Genomic DNA, 20,149 nt, shown 5'->3' with positions numbered 1-20,149 from the left:
GCAATGAGGTCTCCCCTGAGCCTCCTCTTCTCCAGACCAAACACCCCCAGTTCCCTCAGTCGCTCCTCACAGGACTTGTGTTCCAGGCCCTTCACCAGCTTCGTAGCCCTCCTCTGGACACGCTCCAGGGCCTTGATGTCCTTCTCGTAGTGAGGCGCCCAAAGCTGAACCCAGCACTTGAGGTGCGGCCTCACCAGAGCAGAGTACAGGGGAACAATCACCTCCCTGGTCCTGCTGGCTACACTGTTCCTGATACAAGCCAGGATGCCGTTGGCCTCCTTGGCCACCTGGGCACACTGCTGGCTTGTGTTCAGGCGAGCATCAACCAGCACCCCCAGGTCCTTTTCCTCTGCACAGCTTTCCAGCCACCCTGCCCCAGGCCTGTAGCGCTGTATGGGGTTGGTGTGACCAAAGTGCAGGAATCTGCACTTAGCCACGTTGAACCTCATCCCACTGGCCTCTGCCCATCGGCCCATCCTGTCCAGGTCCCTCTGCAGGGCCTTCCTACCCTCCGGCAGATTGACACATGCACCCAACTTGGTGTCATCTGCAAACTTAGTGAGGGTGCACTCAGTCACCCTCTGTGGCAGGCATTGCCAGTCAGCACAAGGTGCGTGGTGGTTTTGGATGCGTCTCTGTCCCTGGCCCTGCCACTTATTACCGCGCTGCCTTGGTCGTTCCTGTACTGAAACCCTTCCTGCCGAAGCAGGGGGCCAGTTCCCCTGTGCCTCTCCTGCAAAGGCAGCTGTGGTGGCAGGGGTCACCCAGCACTGCATGTGTGCAGGAGAGGGGGCTGTCCCCCCGCCAAGCGGGGCTGGCTCTTCGGCCATTAATCCTGTTTGGGGAATGGTTGGCTTTCCAGGTCTGTCCTCAGGATTTTGTTTCTGGGAAATGGCATAGCTGAGTGGTATTTCAAAGGGTTTGTTCTGATCCCTTCACTCGTTGTCCTTTCTCCTTTTTTCATTTTCCACCTCTTGATCTGACTAAGTGAGCAGAGAAAGGAGGCATGGCTCTGCTAAGCGTTGCATTTCAGCAGAAGCGAAGTCCTTGGGGGTGGCATCCAAATTCCCAGCATCACTATCTGAATACTGTGGTTCTCCAAGCTAACCCAGTAGCTCCATTAACCTTTTGTTCACGTCCTGGGGCTTTGCCACAGCCTCAGTAGTAATGCTGGGAGCTTTGTGGATATGAAAGTAGACAGAGGCAGGATTAAGTTCAGAAGAGTAAGCCATTTCAGCAAACTGAAGAAATGCAACTTAGGTGGAGGTATGCTAATTGCAGAGAGGAGGAAGGAGCCTCAGACATTTTCTAGGACCTCTTGTAGACAAGCAATAGTTTATAAGGGCTTTTTAGGATTTTGCTGTGTATATATGTGTTGTGTGCAACTTTGCATGTACTTGATGGTTGTGTTGCCATTCAGAGGGACCATGACAGCTAGAAAAATGGGCCGACAGGAGTCTCATGCAGTTCAACAAAGGGAAATGCCAAGTTCTGCACCCAGGGAGGAATAATCTCACACACCATTACAGTCAAGGAAATGACCACCAAAAGAAGCTTTGCGGAAATACCAGGGGGTCCTGATGGGCAAGAAGTTGATCCCCAGATAGGAAGAGCATTGACAGCAGGTCACTAGAGGTGGTCCTTGTGCTCTGCTCAGCACTGGTGAAAGCATATCTGGAGGATATGAGTGGGTCTCCCCAGTGCAGAAAACACATGGATGGACAAGGTTGTGTCCACTGTAGGGCCACAAAGATGGTTAAGGTTAAAGGACTGGAGCATCTGTGATACAGGGAGAAGCTGAGAGAATTGGGACTGTTCATCCTGGAGAAGAGAAGGCCGAGAGGAAATTTACAAATGTATATAACCTGTCAGGGAGTAAAGAAGATGGAGCTAGACTTCTCAGTAGTGTCCAGTGACAGGAAAAAGATGTGATGGGTGAAGAGTGAAATAGAGGAAATTCAGTTTAAATGGAATGAAACACATTTTTTTTCTCTTTTAACTGAAAACATTGTTGAATACTGAAACATGTTGCCCAGTGAGTTTGCAAACTGGCCATCCTTGGAGATGTTCAAAACCCAACTGGACACAGCCCTGGGAAACCTTCTGTAGCTGACCCTGCCTTGGGCAAGGGTCAGATAAGCTGATCTTGAGAGATCCCTTCCAACTGCAACCATTCTGTGATTCTGCTGGACCTGCCCCAGCGATGCAAATTGCCTTTTCGAGAGAACTACTGTGTTTGAAAATCTGCATCCTTCACTTACTGACCTTGCTGTGTGCTCTTTCGCAGTTTGGCAGACACTGGCTGTCTAGAAGCTTACTGTGCTGTCTAATTTTTCTGGAAGCTCTATGCTAGTATCCCTAGGCAGTGGGATGTCTGCCTCTAGCTGATTGATAGAGGTTGTGTGTGAAGGTAGGGGTGACTAGCTCCATTCCTTCTCTTGTAGAACAGGAGAAGGCTGAGGCAGCTAGTCTTGGAGTTGGATGGTCAGTGTTCCTCAAGCGTTGGAGGGAAATAGGGGACCATCAAACTTCTCTCTCAGGATTTAGGCATCTCCCTCTCTTCATTTTGGTCAGCACCACCTCTAGTCCCACCCACCGGCATTGCTAGGAAGCAGTCATGATACATGAAGGATGTGAGACTGAAAGCTCATTTCTAAATCAGGTTAGTATTTACTCCTTCCTATGTTCACTCTGCTTTTCTAAGCAAGAGCACAGCATTGACCAAAGCAGGAGCCACAGGCTAACCAGGCTCATAAATTACGTGGAGGCACAGCGTTTCACGTATACTGAACTGCTTGAGGCAGTGGATGCCAGTGGTGAGAAGCTCTGCAAAGTGGGATGGCAGGCATCCTCACATTATGAGCAAGAAACAAGTTCTAGATCTTTGGTCCTTAGCATCAGTATGTGAGGCTCAGTACTTTTTCAATATATAGGTTTTTTAGTTCCTCAGCGGAAGCCAAAGGTGAATCTGCCAAATGGGTCCAGTATTTGCTGCTACCAGTGTTTCTTGTTTTCATAAACGGTTAGAGCCTGTTGTTGTTTGTCTTGAGTAAAACCACAATATGCTGTTTGGAAATGTTCTTTGAGTAGCACTGACCTAACTGTTGAAGATGAGTGTTTTGTGGTTGGGATGGCTCACTGCTTGGCTGTTGGTAATATTTCAGTTTGAAGCTAATGCTTCTTTCCCTTTTCCCAATAGAAAAAAAAAAGGGTGTTGGGGGCGGGTTGGGCTTGAGGCTTTTTCTTTGGTTATGCAAACAGGCCTGTGATTTTGACCTCACGTTGCATGTACTACCGTTGACAATGTTCTTTGCATGTCGTACTTGGTCACCTCCTCTCGTCCTTTTGGACGTTGTGCTCAGAGGTGTTCAGTTTCCATAATTTGTCCCCATGTTTAGAGTTCATCTCCTTGTAGGGTCTGGCAGAATGCCCTGGCATTGAAGAAGGCCAACAGGCCACCCTCCTGGGTGTATCGCTAGGAGCTCACCTGGAGACTGGGGAAGTGATTATTCCCTTCTGCCTAGCACTCCACAGAGCACACCTTGATGCCATGTCCGGTTTTCCAGTTCGGAGCCCGCAATCCAAGAACAGCGTGGATGAATTGGTGTGAGGGGAGGGGGGTCGGTAAGGTGTGTGGGGGCTGAAGCACTTGCTGTGACAGGATAAGCCAAAGGGACTTCTTCAGCATGGAGAAGACTGCTTTGAAGGGACTTCGTAGCAGCCTGCCAGTGCGTACAGGGAAGTAGGTTATCGAGGTGATGGAGCCCGGTGGTGCCTGGCAGGAGTAGGAGAGGCATGGGGTATTGTTGCACTAGGAGGTTCTGACTGGTACGGGGAGGCGCAGTGAGGATAATTAAGTGGCAGGTGCAGGGGCCTAGAGAATTTTTTGATCCTCCATCGTTGGAGGTTTTGAAGATTTGACTAGGCAAAGGCCTGAGCAACCTGGTCCGACTTCATAGTTGACCCTTGGAGCAAGAGATTGGACTAGAGAGCTCCTGAGGTTCCTTCCAACCTGAATGATTTCATGATTCTGTGATAAAAGTCTGTGAGGTACAAGATATTAGGGGGATATTACTTCATTGTCCCTTTGGACTGAAAAACCCATGGATCTAGTTTGTCTTGTTTTGTAAGAGATTGAAGTAATCAAATTTTATTTCAGAATCATAGATAAACTCGAGTGACTTTTCAAGTGTTTGCCAGATTTTGTCTTTAGAGGGGCTCCTGAATGAGGATGTCACTGCTGAAAACATGCTGCAGAGCCTGTATTTCATATTTTTCTGTATTTTTTGCAACGTTATAATTTTGAGCAGTGAAGTTATTTATCTTTCATCTTAAAGTGCTTTAGAGGCTCTTTATACTTTTCACTAATTTTCAGCCTGTCAGTACATTAATGAGAGCACCGGCTTATGTATTTCCAGTCTGCTATGTTGCAGTAGCACTGCTCTGGATATTCTAAAAATTTACGCCACCTGAATTGTATTTGCAAGACAATTTTGTAGTTGCTTTCCATCTTAGGCATCCTGTAGTCATTCACTTATTTCAACAATAAAATGTCTTAGTAATATATTCTGATTCACAAAAACCTTTCCTCCCACCCAGTTACCCAGCTACGCTGTTAATATATCAATATATGTATTATACCCTCACATCTTTGTGTCGAGCCCCTTTTTTATGTGTCGTAATCTCCATCGTACTCTGAGCTGGCTGAATTCCTCTGCATCAGAGTCTTGTTTCACTAACCCATGTTGGCTCTGTGTGGTCTTTGGGCTTCTGGTTTGCTAGTAAACTGTGAAAGTTTGTCATTCGTTTTTCTCTTCTATCGAAACTTGTGGTTTCGATATTATATCACTCTAGTTGGAAGGATCTAAATCATGCAGCTTTGGTGGTTTTTCTGTGTGTGTGTGTGTGTGTGTGTGTTTTGGTGCTCAGAAAATCTTGAAGTTGTATGTGTTTCAATAGAGACATACAGTATGGTGCTGAATTTGTGATGGTTTTTTGCCGGCTGTGTGAAACATGATTAACAGTGATTAGAAAAAGGGATAATTACTGGTCTCCAAAGAGACATTTGCTTGGGCTTTCACTCTTAGTTCCAGTAACAATCTTAAAATTAATTTGTTCTTCCAGTGTCACAAGTGATTCTGTTGTGCGGTCACGTTTTGTAACTCTGGCTGTTGGAGTTACGAGTTGAAGTATCCAGTTTCCAAAATAGTGAATTGAAAATTGCATGCATCATGCTAGATGTAGCGTTTGCGGTCTTCTCAGTTCTTGATTACATCATGTTGTTATGCATTACATCATACTAAATTTACAGTCTTAGTAGAGATAAGAGCAAACTTGACTGCTTGATAGTTTTCCTAAAAGCTTTGCTAGTGTAAATGGGAAGCGCACTTTTGTTTCCTCCTGCAGAAAGACTCACCTCTGAACGGCAGCTGAACAACCAGCGTATGTTTATTTGTTTCAGCAGTGCTCGTCTAGCTACTTACGCATTTTTACTGTAATGACACCTAAGTCTGTACTACGCCAGTTATGGAATCACCGATAAGCTGTCCTGGCAAAACTCTTTGTGCTGTTAGTGAAAACAGCACTGAACAAAGCAGTCTGTAAAGGGAAAATACAGACTTGGTGCGTCTGTGCTTCAGCTGCCAGCATTTCACTGACACAGTCCTGTTGGTAAGGGGTTAACGGTGAGGACTAAGTACCTGTTACCTAACAGAATTAAAAACACGTTCTTTCTAGTCAGACTGGACATGGTGGGTCACTTGAGTCCTGTTTAACTTTATTTTCTTGCAAATAAAAAGTCTTAATTCTTGCACAAGGACACTAATTCTACGCCTGTCTTTTGTGATTTCCCCTGATGACTTCTAACTAATTTGAATTTTTGTCACATCGATATATATATATATATATATATATATTTTAAGTCCAGCTTAACTGACTTTTAAGGAGCGGGATGTGCTACTCTGATGTTTTGGTGTTTGCTGAATGGAAATTTCTGCACATCTCTGATAATGGTCTGTCAGTACTGTGAAGTTTTGAGTTTATTTGGTCACCAAAAAAAAAAGGCTGTGTCAGGAAAAAAAGCACGTTGTTTAATAGGTGTAAAACAATATACAAAACAAGGTATCTTGCAATGTTGTGTTTAGTAGATGACTCCCAGAAGTGAAGTTAATTGAGTGTGAAGAATTGAGATTGTCACAGCAGCCTAATTCTGAGGCTTGGTCTGCACTTAGCCTCAAAAGCATGTCTGTGTGCATGTAGGTTCTGATTATTTTCGGTAACATAGCTATGCTAGTAAAATGCCTGTCAAGCAGTTTGTTTTGTTAGATTGCGATAAACTGCATGGATACAACTGCTGTGCCAAAGAAGCGTGGTTTTTTTTTTTTTTTAAGAAGTGCTTTTTTTTTGATGGCCTAGCTAAGAAAGTGACTTAACTGTAGGCGAAAGAGGAGTCGTTGTTCACAGCTAGCAGTTCTCTCCACAGATGACTATTTTTAAATCCCTACTGTGTCAATAAATACTTCCCATGTATCCTGCAGTGCAACGTATAGCATGATTTTATTTAGTAAATTCTTTTTTTTTAAAGTCTGCACATCTAATTTGAGACTGTTTAAAACCTGTAGCCAGAAGCACTAGAAGTTTGCACTATAGATGTTCCGTTCCCTTTGTTATTTTCTAACTTGCAGACTCTAGCAGGTCAACACAATGTCTTGCCTGGAATTTCCTTACATTCTAAAATTAGGAGAAGGATCTAAGAAACAATAGCAAATCAAGTCTCTAAATGTCCTGCTCTGGCTTGAGGCTTTGCTGTCATTTAGACTTTCACCTACTTCCTTTTTTCTTAAACCGATTTTACGTTAGATAAACTGAATTAAAAAGAGTTTATGCTGCTCAAAGTCAAACCAAATTTACTCTTCTCCTGATAAAGCTTTTCATGCTCCCGATGTCCTAAAGCAGTACAGTATTCAGTATGGGTGCTGTTCAGCCTGAGCATTTCTTGCTCCATGTGGGGGGGGGATGTGGAAGCACGACAGCCTCGGTGTAGTAGCGGCGGTGTTGTGCCATCCCTCACCCTGCACACGCGCCCAGCAGTGCCTCCTGGCTGAGACGCCTCTGTGGGAAACAGCAGGGGTTTGGGTCTGCAGCGCAGAAGCTCTCAAACCAGGTGCATAGAACTCGTTAGCCGGTCTGGTGGGGTGAGCAGCTCTCGTCATTGTCTGTGTATCTTTTCACAGTCACGTTCTGCATCGCCTTTACTTCCTTCCCCGTCCCTTGTCTGGCTTGTGTTACTGTGTTTTGCAGTGTTATGAGTGATAGCTGTGGGTGCCCTCCCACCCCAAACTGAATGAATTTCAATACCCCCTTAGCTGTTCCTGGGGCAAGTCTGTTTCAGCAGCCTTTTATACAGACGGATTACTGGAAAGGTAACTGAGAAAGAAGGTTCTGACCTCAAATTCTTGTTTGGTCCTTCTCAGTGAGGCTGTGTAGGCAGCCCTGACTCTCTGAACCTGTTTTCTGAACTGTAAATAAGTTTGAGATTGCATTTTCTCTTGCTTAGTGTAACTACGTTTCTGCGTCTGGTTTAGCACAGACAAGGTGATTACATGGATTAGAAGTGGCTTGTCCTTGTCACTACATAGACATGAGTTTTCACCAAGCTTCTTTTCAATTTTCTTTTTCATCGTGGGTTGAGTTATTACCTTTTAAGGTTTGGTCATCTAAAACTCAAAAGCTGTCAGAGATAACTCATCTCTAGTACTCATCCGTGATGTGGCAGAACCCAAACACATAATCAGAGTCTCGCTTCAGTGTTATTACACGTGTAACAGTCTGCCTTGATCTATTTGTAGGTTATGGGTAAACATCTTGAAACTGTCTCTTTCTGCATCAGGTTAATAATGTTTGTTTGTTATTCCCAGCCATTCTAAAACAATCCAGGAAATACAGCAAACGCCGCAGCCTTGGTTTCCATCCTGTCCTATATCCTATGACCAACAATAGCTAGAAGCAGCTGCAAGATTTGTCAAGTTAATAATTATAGTATGTTATGTTTAGTAAACATACTGAGAGGCTGTTTATGTCTCAAAGAGGATGACGGATGAATGTTCTAATTTACTTCTTATAGGTAATGTAATTCACTTCTGAGAACAAGAGTAGGTGTGAAGAAATTGGATGTTATTGGACTAGCACACCTCTAGAGGTCCCTTTGAGTCAACATTTCTATGACTGATGTTTCTAGAAAGGAATTTGCTTTCCTTTTCTAATTCTTGGTTACTTGGGCCCTACAGATAGTTTGCTCACTCGTTTTCTAGTACAAGTGGCACAAATGTTTTCCCTGTTGTTGTAGGAACCTGGGACTGATGTCTTGGGTACTGGACAGCAGGAATGTTTATGACAGCAGGGACAGGACTTCAGTCTGAAAGTCCTGTTATGTTTCTCCTTTGTTGGCTTCTCTGAACCATACTCATAAACATTGTCAGGTCTGTTTGTGAGCTACTTTATTGTGACTTCCTCATGATGGGAGTATGTGAATGCCTGATGTTCTGTGTTTCGTACGGTACCTGTTCATTTTGCATCCTACACAGGAAGGAGAAGGGCAGTAGGATAATAGAGATATTAAATAAATCATTAAGCTAAACTCATTAAATTCAGGTTTTCACCCTTGTCTCTTGTAGACCTTAATTGGGGTTCTCATCTGTGCAGTGACTGCACTTTGGGGCCCTCAGGAGAAGAGAGATTGAGAGGAGATGGCATTTGTCTCCAAGGATGGATGTTCAGTTTTGCCCTGAGGTGAGACGACACATTTTCCACAGAACTGCCGCTGACCCAGTTTTGTTCTCTTCCTGTCTTAGCCTTTCTTTAGGCTTCTGAACCTGCGCAAACTGGGCCTGAGCGACAATGAAATACAGAGACTTCCCCCTGAGGTTGCCAACTTCATGCAGCTGGTGGAACTGGACATCTCCCGTAATGGTAAGGTCAGAGCTCAGTGGGGGAATAGATGCCCCACAGTCTTGCTTCTTTGCATACTGCACTGCCCTGTGCATTTCTGTTCTGAGAGTCAGAACAGTTCGCAGTCCTGCAGAGTGATCTGTCATGGGTCCGGAGCTGTGAAAATTTGTTGTCTTACTGTGTCTCAGGCTGCCACCAGTACCTGGTGTCCCATTTTCCACATGATAGATTCTTCTTAAGCCTCTTTTTCTTTCATGTCTTTTTTTCCAGACATTCCAGAAATTCCTGAAAGCATCAAATTCTGCAAATCCTTGGAGATCGCAGACTTCAGCGGGAATCCCCTCTCCAGGTAGGAAGGTGTATGCAGCCTTTTTGTACAGCTGAGAATGAGAGTTGAAGTTCCTCATCCTCCCTAGCTTTCTCTGGTCTTCATCTTGTAATCGTCTTCCCTTGAAGTTAAGGCCTAGGATCACCCTGCTTTTGCCAAGACCTGCAGCTGTCTGCTCTCCTGACACGTGGAACACTCAGCATAGGGGAAAGTTGGCGTGGCCTCTCTCTTCTGCAGGGCCTTTGGTTTGGACTTACGAGGCTTTATTCATACTGATGACACTGGTGTGAGAGACTTCTGTCCTCTTGGAATAAGTTTGTTACTCTTTCCCTACTCCTTCACCATGCTGCACAAAACAGAACGGATGGAGACTGGTGTGACGGAGGAGTACAGAAAGCCTTGCATGCTATCCTTTGCTCTCTCAGTCCTTTTTGCTCTCTGTCTTCTCGCTTATAATCTAGGGTGGCTGTTCTTTGAACCTGTTTGGTCAGTTTCCCTAGTAACACAATGCCCAGAGCTATGTCCAGGAACAGGGATCTGCCGTCTCTAGTATTCTCTTTCTAAAGCTCTTAATGCATAATGATCTGGGAATTTAAGTGTGGCTTCTCTGCCTCAACGAGCTATACTTTAAGGCACTGATGTCTTATGTATTGTCTGCAAGGGTCCCTGGAGATGCCAGCCTGATGCCAGATGCCTGGTGCTCTTGTGCTCCTGGGCAAGTGCTGCCGGTCACCCTTTAAATAGATTTAACTCTCTGCTTCCCTCTTGTGGTGCCAGACACTGTCAGAATGGGAGAAACTTTTCAGTCTTTGAGAATCCCCATGCCACAGGAATGAGGAGCATTTCTTACCCTACAAGTTATTTGTTAGTCTTTTTGTGGCCCAGAATTCATCAGGAAAGAAGGATTTCTCTGCTTTGTGGGTCTCTTCCTTGCTTTATTGTACTTTGGAGCTGTTGTGATTATACTACTTGGTCCTGGGGAATTCAGCAGTGTCCTCTGCAGCAGTATCCTTAACTGGGTATTTGGATTTCTTAGTAGCCCTCCCTCCTTCCAGGTTTAAATGATTGCATAATGTAGCTTAGTCTGTGGTTCATGCTTAATACTACAGAGACAAGTGTGCATACTTGGACATGTAGTGACTTTGTTACAAGGAGTGTTGTGTCTTGGAAATGGGTCAGGAGCTGGGGTCAGAATTGGTTCCTGCCTGTCTCATTTGTGCCTGTTTATACCAATTGGAATAAGACTGGCTTTTGGGGGATTTGAGTGAGTTCAGCACTGGTTTTGCATACAGAATTGATGGCGCTTTATTCTGTCATGTTTTCACAGACTTCCTGAGGGTTTCACACAGTTGCGGAGCCTGGGCCATTTGGCCCTGAATGATGTGTCCCTGCAGAGCCTCCCTAATGACATTGGAAAGTGAGTATGCCCCTGTTCCTCAGAAAGGAGGGGAGGGCCAGGGTAGGAGCACTGTGCTGTTGGGGTTGGCAGTGCTAGCAGGACTTGTTGGGCAAGAGCGCGCTCTCCCAGCTACAGCTTGCTGCTGCACTGAATATGCTATCTGAGCACCTCTAAGCATTATTCATATTGAAAGGCAACCGTTTTAAAAGTTTCTTTCCTGGACTCAGCTGCTTCTACTCTTCCACAGTCAGTGCACAGGCAAGGCGTAAATCCAGGTCTCTCAAATCCTCTATCTTCTCTCCTTTTATGAGTACCCGTTTCCAAACAGGTTTGGTCTGTCCTGTGATGTTGAAGTGACTCATGCTTCTAGCAAATAACCAAGGGAAATCTCGTGGTGCTTTGTCCATGAGGTGCAGTGCCCCTCCCATGGGATTTGGCTTTCTACATGTGAGGGATTTTTATCTTTTTGGGCAGACAGTCCTTTATGTGATATCATGTTATCTTGCCCCAAGTTTGGACACTGTGTTGTAGCCCCCTGATTTTGCAATAAGGTGTCACCATCATTACAAGTAATTTAAGATATATTTCCCCCTTTCTCTCATCTCCATTTGTGTGTACACACTTAAGCATATGCATTTGTGCAGGACATGAGATACTGTCACAAGGGAAGGGATATGAACATCTCCTTGGTATCTCTGAAGCCCTATTGAATGAATTTGGCTTTCTTACTCCCTTTTCTCTTACAGTTTAGCAAACCTGGTGACTTTGGAACTACGTGAGAACCTGCTAAAGACTCTACCAACGTGAGTATCTGGTGGCTTCAGGAGTCACCTGCCTGATAGTTCAGACTCATGGGCTTGCTTTTTCTATAGTACAAGATTTAGCACTTTGATTGGGAGGGCTCAAACCTTTGAATAAGTTAGCTGCATCATGCTGGTTTTCTGTAGATTGCGTTGAGGAGGGAGAGAGATAGTACAGGTCTCAAGAGCAGGGAAAAATATTTAGAGTTTATCCTCAGCTTCTGTGTCAGAAATGATTTGGAATAGACAGGGTTCCACACAAAAGCTGCTGGAAATTGTGGGAACCTTTTTTCCTTGAGAGGTGGAACAAATGACGATTGTTTTGGAAAAAGAGAAATACGTACTGATGTGGGTGTTGGAAGAACTCTGTATACAGTGAAGTTAGTAACTTGAATATGTCTACAGTATATTTTGCTTCTTATGTCTATTTTCTTTCTGATTGTCCTGGTTGAGCAGTTTGTGGGAATGGGTGGGATAACTGGCTTTTCTGCAACGGGTAAAAAATAAGCTGGCAAAGGAATAAGCCATCAAGGTAGAAAAGGTAAGTCATATTAAATGTTTCAGAGAGTTAGGAATAGAGCTAACTTTCTGGCAGAAGATCTGTTTGGTGCAGCTGATGCTATCAAGTAAATAGAATGTGGAGAATTAATAAGGCTGTACATCAATCTTTGATCTGGAGCCCATAAGAATTGTCTGCTGAGTTTTCTCTGAGGTTTCATTAGCACTGTCAGCTTGTTTTCTGCCTGCTTATCCATCCAGTTGATGGTTACAACCCCAGTCTTCCTTGAATATACGTTGGAAGGGATTCCACCTGACTTTTTTGAATAGCAGTAAGTTTTGGGGCTACACAAACTCCCTAGTGACTGCGTGAAGTAAGCAACTATTGTCACCCTTCCTTAGTGTCCTCTTATTCATGGCAAGCATTCAGTCTGGCTACCTATGTTTTCCTCCATGCTCCCCTGCTTTATTTAAATAAGTGGGCAAAAGAGGCTTCTAATGATGTGGTGTTCAAGCAGGGCTTTGATAATAAGCAGTATCAGTAAGCAGTTCAGGCTTTAGTTTTGTTTCTTCTGTGATAGCTGTGCCTCCCTCACTGCAGGACGTTGCTGTGACTCATGCACGTCCTCTTACAGATGGTTATTTTCCTCTGAGCTTTGCAAGTACAGGGTTTATCTGGTTGTAGAATTAATGTGTCAGTTTTGACCCTTTAGACAAGACATTTCCAAAAGGGAGCTGACAGTCTGCACTGGTCACCTCCCAGCCTTCATACCTGGTGACTACACAGTGATAGACACATAGTTCAAACTAACGCTGTCATCTTGTCTCTGATGCCAAAGTTGCTGGATCTTTTGTGCACAGAAGTTGAGAGCATTGAAGCACTGTCACAGAAAGGTGATGTTAAGAGGACAGCTGAGGTGGCCCCACATGGAACATAGCCACAAGGGAGAAAGCAAGAGCTGAAGCTCCTCACGTCAGGCTGAGAACAGACAAGACAGAGAAGTTTGGGCCCTGGTATTGGGACCTGCTGCTGTCTGTTTCGTGTGTTCTGTGTTCACACAGGCAGATGCCACCACTATGATAAGCTACATAAGCAAAGAGGAGCAATAGCTACATCCAGAGCTGGCTTTTAAACTGCAGTGAAGAATGAGTGGCTTTTCACCATCTAGGAATCAGCGAGTAAATGGATTTTGAGAATTCAGTCTGTGAACAGACTCATGGTTTCTGGGGAGATCTCTCATGCCCAGTGTTCCCTTGTTTCCCTGAGTGAAGCCTCTGTACTGCCTAGAATGATGCTTGTAGCATGTTCTGAGTCTGGGGATTTTTCTCTGAGAGTTAAGTCCATACTTAATATTCATCATGCAGTGCAATTCCAGCTTCTTTTCATTTTTCCCAATTGACAGGATGATTTCCAAAAATAGAAAGTGCCTTAAAAGACCAAGGCAATTTTTGTCAGGTCTATCAGTCAAACATGAGATCTGTTCTTAGTGTGGTTACAAACTGTGCCCAATAATGGCTCTAAACAAGTCCAAGTGATCTTGCCAAAGAGTAGAATGACTTATAAAAATGGATGGTGTTTTCATTTTGCAAGTTTACTGAGTGCAGTAGGTAGACAGACTTAGGTACTCTGCATTTGTGACAGTGTCCCTCCAGTTTTTGCTGTAGTCTTTCAGTGTCTTAAAAGATCCAGCTTGCAGTGACCTTGACTTGTTAAAACTTAAATTCAGTGGTTGGCTTTCTGTCAACTGACTTCTGAAAGAGTTCGTCTTGTACAGCTGGTTATCACTCATCATCTCTTCCACGTAGGTGGGACACAGCTTGCCAGTCAGTTGGGAAGCGTGGCTCACATTGATGTATTCTCATGGAATGGTATAGAGAGATCTGTACTTAAAGCATGTTGTAAGACCTCATATATCAAGGTGAATTCCATGGCTCACTTTTCCCTGTTTTGGGAATTCAAACTGAAGATGCTAAGGGAGTCACGGCTGCTCCACCCTTCAGAGAAGTCAAAGAACAAATGTACAGTCATAATGAGATACTGCTGTACAATAGAATCCTTCTGACAATACTGTTGATAAACCTTTGAGTGAATATAATATCTCAAAATCTACCACTTTAAAAGGTGAGTACTTCTTCTTCCTGTGTAGTCCCAATATTTTTATAGCCTGCTCCAGGCGACACAGATCTATTTTGTTTTTTCTTTTTGTGTTTTTCTTTTCTCACAGGTTTCCAGCCTCCAACTTCCTGAGTTTGGGTGGTGTTGAGATGCATAGCTGTATTTACAAACAAATGCAGTGATTTCTTTATGAGAACATTTCCCTGTAAAGAACAAAATAAGCACTGAAGACCATCCATTCTGGGGACATAGGCAGGCTTTAAATGGGAATTCTGCCTTAGCGTAAAGCAAGAGGCAGCAACCCCTGTTCGGGAGAGTGGGTGTTGAAGTTGGTGGGGTAGGACTGAAAGCTGAAAACTTGTGGACACCTGAACCAACTCAGAAGAACTGAATCCTGGTGTTGTGGTGTTGACTTTTCATCAGAGGTTCATAATGTGTTTGGATAGTGGGGTACATCCTTGGGACCACCAGTGTTGACAGGCTTTGTAGCACAATTCCTGTGTAGGTTTCTTGCAGTATCTTGCCTAGTGAGCTTCTTGTCTGTACATCTTAACCTTTTCTGAGACATCATGCCAGTGTTGTCTTTCCTTTTGTCTTAAACAGCTTGTCCATCCCATTTGGGGAGATTGGGGCTCTTAAATTTGTCATTCCTGCCTCTCCCTGCAGCTGTTCTCCCCTTGCCTCCCAAATACGTATTGTCCTCTGCTGATTCCTGTTATTTATAACTCTGTGCTCAGGTCCCCATCCTTGCAACAAAAATTGGCATCAATGTTAAGGTGTGGCTTGTCATCTATCATGTTTTTGCTCAAAGAGTATTTTTTATAGTGGGAGGGGGAGAGGGCAAATTGGTATCAGAGTAGAAACTGACCACTTTGGGACTGATGGTGCTAATGAACCCAATTCCCTGGTGCACATGGTCTGGCCTGGGGAAGTGTACCAGCTCTCCTAAACTGCTTGGCGCAGAGGGAGTGTGAAAAGGGGCAGGATTGCCCCACCAGTTTTAGGAATTAGTCAAAATTATGTTATTTGTGAGATGTGTGTCCCTGATGCTAACCCTCCTTTCTTTCTTTCCTTCTTTTTTTCTTTTTCTTTCACTTTTTCTATTTTCCCCTTTCTATTCCCTGTATCTTGCAGTTCACTCTCATTCCTTGTCAAGTTAGAACAGTTGGATCTTGGTGGCAATGACCTGGAAGTACTGGTAGGTGAGGGATGGTGGGGAGGGAATACGGGTGGTTGGTAGGGGTAGCACCTGTACCTTTGTGGAAGTGTTTTTTTTGTCTGAAATGCAAAGAAATAGACCCTCGGGTTGTTTGGGAAGATTCTGATCTGCCCAAGATGGCCTAGTCATTGTTCCCAGTATAATGTTTTCTTTGTGTGTTGGCCCTGTCTCACTTTCTACTATCCTCATACACATCTTGCTCTGCTTTTTCCAAGCCCTTCTGGTCTGAGACGTTCTTTGTTGCTATCTAGCTGCCTAAGGATCTTTCCTTTCCAATGAGATTCTGTCTGGTACTTTCTTTCTCTGCTGTGTTACACTGCCACCAGCTGTTGTTTTTCATTTCTGCTGGGCTGACTTTCTGCCTTTCCCTTCGTAATTTAATTTCTCCTCTAGGAAGTACAGGAGCATTCCATGTTGTTCCTGACAGTTATGTCAGCCCAGCATGTGGTGTGTACCCTCTGGATCGGGGTGCCTCCGTGGAGGGCTCTAAGCCTAAGCATGCTGAGAGCCAGCACATAATATTGAATTACAGCTCGTCTTGACATTGGGGGAAATCCAGTGATATTCTTTAACTTTGCAGTTGTGGATCAAGTTGTTCCTGAATCCTGTTCTTAATGTTCTGAAACGCTTTTTGGCAGAAAGCCAACTAAAATGGGAGGCAAACGAGATTTTGCAGCTTCCTGTGCACAAAGCTGCAGCCTGCTTGTGAGAACAGTTGGCTGACACTTGAATTGCACTTGAGTGGTGCTTTAACTCCTAAACCAAACGCTCATCAGTGTGTGTTGTGTTTATAGGTAACAAAAGGAGCAATGCTATGAACACGTCTACCATTGCTGATAGCGCTGCTATGTCATGTTGGGATTGCCAGTGTTAACCGCAAGCTTTTATACATGTCTGGGAGGAGGGGGAGAAAGACACATTTCTGCTGTGGGGCCAGCATTTCCAAAACCCTGTTTGGTTCTTGTCTTGCTTGCTACTGGACAGTCCTTGCTGTTGTCTTCCATGTTTCCTGTTGGGAGCTTCTGCAGCCAGTATGCTAGCCCAGACACTTCCAAACATATTTGCTGCAGTATTGTGGCACACCAACGCGTTAGTTTCATAAACCATTTGATGAATGGTTTTAGGAGGTGTGAAAGCAGTAACAGTATCTAGTTTTGCAAAGTTTTAGTATGATTTGGAATATCCTAGAGCAGTTTCTCCCCTGGAAAGGACTGACACTGCTACTGTCCTGCTCTGTTACAGCCAGATACTCTGGGAGCGCTACCAAACTTGCGCGAGCTTTGGTTAGACCGGAACCAACTCTCAGCCCTGCCTCCAGTGAGTACTTGTTCAGTCCATTGCTTCACTGCTTTGCTCCCTCCCTGTACTGCTCCCTTGAACCACAGTGTCTCCTTTCTGATCCTAGGAGCTGGGTAATCTCCGCCGGTTGGTCTGTCTGGATGTGTCAGAGAACAAACTAGAGCAGTTGCCCAGTGAGGTCAGCGGGCTAGTAGCACTGACAGACTTGCTTCTGTCACAGAACCTGTTGGAATGCATTCCGGATGGGATTGGTGAGTATTGTGGGATGGGGAGCAGAGCAGGACTTGAACTGCCCCAGAAGTGCTCCTGTGGGGGAGGCTTCAGGCAAGACAGTATGTAACAGAGTATTAAGGCTTGATGGACGTAGTTTCTGTAGGTGAGTGCAGAAGCAGCAGATGATGCTGGTGAGCAGAACTCTACAGGACACGTTCAGGTTCTTGATCTGCATCATGCATAGATGAAACCTGTGAACAGGCATGGTTGGGAAGAAGGATAGTGCCTATATTGTTAGGTTAGGTAATCCCTGATGGGAGGCATTTCAGGCAGGCAAACATGGGACAGCATCATTATCTCTGTGGCTTAGTTCACACCTAGCTTGTTGCCCTGGCCAGGTCAGCTGAAGCAGCTCTCCATCCTCAAGGTGGACCAGAATCGGCTGACAGAGGTGACAGAGTCAATTGGGGACTGTGAAAATCTGTCGGAACTCATCTTGACAGAGAACGTGTTGACAGTAAGTACACCAGCAGTCAATCCTCCTGTCCTGTGCTGTTCAGTAGCTACATGCCAGGGATCTTATCCTATCTTCTCACCTCTGAGGCAGGTTCTTTAGTGTGTTACAGCTGCTGTCCTCTTAGCTTCTTTTCAGCACAGAGGTTCACCTAGCCCAGAGACTCTTGAAGACACTGGTGGAAGCTGCTTTCTTGGTATTTTTTCTCAGAAAAATTATCTAGGATAACCAGGATGGATCAGTGCCGAAATTCATCTAGTCTCATGGGAGAAGGTCTACAAGAAAAGCTATATTTGGCAAGGGGCCGTGGTGTAGTGTAGTTTAAAATCTCCCTTATCCAAACTGCTCACAATTTATTCGTTAATACACCAATATTGGAAATGGACAGGTGAACAGGAGAAACGTCTTGACCAGTGGTGTTGTGTGTGTGCTGTGCTGAGATAAATAGTTGACATGTAACAGCCTGTGAACCTGAGGGAAAACCTATCCTGAGGTTGTGGAAACTATACTGAAATCTCATCTCTGTTTGGACAGAAGGCAGCTTTTTTTTTTCCATCCAATAGAGGATTTTATGCCCATTCTGCTGTCTTATCTTTAGCAGCTACTGAATCATGTCCTTCCTAGGCCTTACCAAAGTCCCTTGGGAAGCTGACCAAGCTGACGAACCTGAATGTGGATCGGAACCGACTAACATCCCTTCCAGCTGAGATTGGAGGCTGTGCCAATCTGAATGTGCTGTCCTTGCGAGACAATCGCCTGTCCCTCCTGCCAGCAGAGCTTGCCAACACCACCGAGCTTCACGTCCTTGATGTGGCTGGGAACAGGTTAGCAGCAAGAGGGGTAAACAGTCTTGTAGGTGTATTCCTAAGGAAGCTGCTGGGAAGAAGCACTATGGGCTGGGCCATGGTGCGTTTTGGGAGACTCTGGATCTGTGCTGATCATGGGATCAGCAGTTTAGAGAGGTTGCTTAAACCTCTGGAAAGAGGCTGTGTCTCTCAAGCTTTTTGCCTGCAAAGCATAGGGTAGAATTGATACAGATGCACGGGGACGTTTTTCTATGTGTGAAACAAAGACCCAGGGAAATCCCTGGTCCACTGTATTAATGCCTCCAAATTTTGTAGCTGTATGTCATCAATCCTCAGGTAATTGGTGTCTGAGCCTTATGCTTTTCCCAGTTCAGTAGAAGAATACCACCTCCTCCTCCTGCTCTCATTGACACCCCCAACTCAACATGCACAGTCTTCATCATAACATGTAAGCTTTAGGGTGGCTTTTGGCTCTATCTGTTTCTCGTGCCAAGAGTGTTCTGCTTTCAGCCCCTGGCAGTGGTCTGAAGTGGGTGCTGGGCTCACTGTCAGTTCTGTGCAAATACAAACATAATTTTATTTGCTTGTTTCCGTGTATCTGAGAGTGACACTGGGCACACCTGGCTCTTTTCTTCAGGTTTTCTCTCCAGCCAGTGACAGCTCAATTTCTCCATTGTTTTGCCAATGTGGCTATGGTTTTACTAGTGTTTTCTACGCTGTTTAGGTGTCTCAATGGGACTGTCAGCATCTACAGAGTACAATTCAGTCTGACCAGTGGACCTGTACAAAGCACAGCTTGAGCTGTGCTTTGAACCACTGAGAAATCAACTGTTTGTAGCCTACTACAGGTCTGCAGTTCATGCAGGGATGGAGACATTTTCTTTCCTGGTTTGCATGTGATTCAGTGGGTGTTTCCATACTCTGACTGTGGGAAGATGAAATTTCTAGCAGGTGCCATGTCACATACAGCAGTGTGATTTGTGGCTTTGCTATTTACAAAATAGAGTCTGCAGGTAGACTAGTTCAAAAACTTCCATTTAAGACAAACAAACAAGAAAAAATAACCACAGTGTGCAAACACTTGTGATCTGGTCTGAAAGCTTCTGCAGATTTTAGCAGCAGTTCTGTTAGCTGAGGCTGGTATTTTTGTAGCCGTTGGAAGCTGACCAGAGCTTCTGTTTGGAACATCATCTGTACAGTAGTGCATTAAAGCAGCATCTTTTTGGTTTTCAAAACCCTCTCCAGAGTTCACCATTTTCCACACGCGAAATGATTGGAGTTGTCACCTGCTAAAAACTGATTCAGGTTCCTTGTGGTTTGCGGAGACCAGTCCCTGGCTGCGTCAGAGCCGTATGCAGCTTGAGCCAGCTGCTTCTGTGTGTACAGAAGTGAGGGATTACCTTAGTGGCTAGACTCTGTCCTTCTCTAATGCAGATGAGGCAGTCTGGAGCTGAGTGGAATTGCCGCCATTACTAAATAAGTTTAACCAACAGTTCTTCTTTTCTCTTGCAGACTACAAAACTTGCCGTTTGCTTTGACGAATCTTAACCTGAAAGCCCTGTGGCTGGCAGAAAATCAGTCCCAGCCCATGCTGAAATTCCAAACAGAGGATGATGAAAAGACAGGAGAAAAAGTTCTCACTTGTTACCTGCTTCCCCAGCAGCCTTCTCCTAGCCTAGGTAAGAGACTACATTATGAATGCTGTCTGCAGTACTGTGTACTGCAGAGAGTGATGTAGGGAAGAGAACGTGAACCTCCTCTGCTTGGCTGGACTGTTCTTGGTTACTGTGGTAGCTGTAGTGTACCTAAGCTTCTGACTGGCTGCTGTTGATTTCCAAGGCAGATTGCTAAAACTGCCAAATTGCTTCTCTACCATGTGGTGAAAAAGCTGCAGCCTAGTCTTCAAATCTTCTGCTTATATTTACTGACTGAGGAGTTCATAGTCTGTAAGGTTTGCTTCCTGTCGTGTTGATGTTTTTGTGTTAGTACTTCTGATTTGTGCCTTAATCCT

General features: G+C 44.7%; 1 protein-coding gene across 19 annotated transcripts in view; it reads left to right on the top strand.

Annotated features, from left to right (window-relative positions):
- SCRIB (scribble planar cell polarity protein) overlaps positions 1-20,149 on the top strand; it is a 118,568-nt gene that overhangs the window by 14,351 nt on the left and 84,068 nt on the right. For all 19 annotated transcript variants that reach the window (XM_083826317.1, XM_083826303.1, XM_083826321.1 and 16 more), the window contains exons 2-11: positions 8,850-8,967; positions 9,217-9,295; positions 10,602-10,691; positions 11,420-11,476; positions 15,222-15,285; positions 16,549-16,623; positions 16,712-16,856; positions 17,217-17,335; positions 17,957-18,156; positions 19,651-19,817. In XM_083826317.1, the coding sequence (XP_083682443.1) occupies positions 8,850-8,967; positions 9,217-9,295; positions 10,602-10,691; positions 11,420-11,476; positions 15,222-15,285; positions 16,549-16,623; positions 16,712-16,856; positions 17,217-17,335; positions 17,957-18,156; positions 19,651-19,817 (1,114 nt within the window). The remainder of the gene's footprint in view (positions 1-8,849; positions 8,968-9,216; positions 9,296-10,601; positions 10,692-11,419; positions 11,477-15,221; positions 15,286-16,548; positions 16,624-16,711; positions 16,857-17,216; positions 17,336-17,956; positions 18,157-19,650; positions 19,818-20,149) is intronic.

This window comes from Anser anser (assembly GCF_964211835.1).
Source record: "Anser anser genome assembly, chromosome: 2".
Taxonomy (NCBI): domain Eukaryota; kingdom Metazoa; phylum Chordata; class Aves; order Anseriformes; family Anatidae; genus Anser; species Anser anser.
Note: the sequence above shows the minus strand (reverse complement) of the source record. Positions and strands in the feature narration are given on the sequence as shown.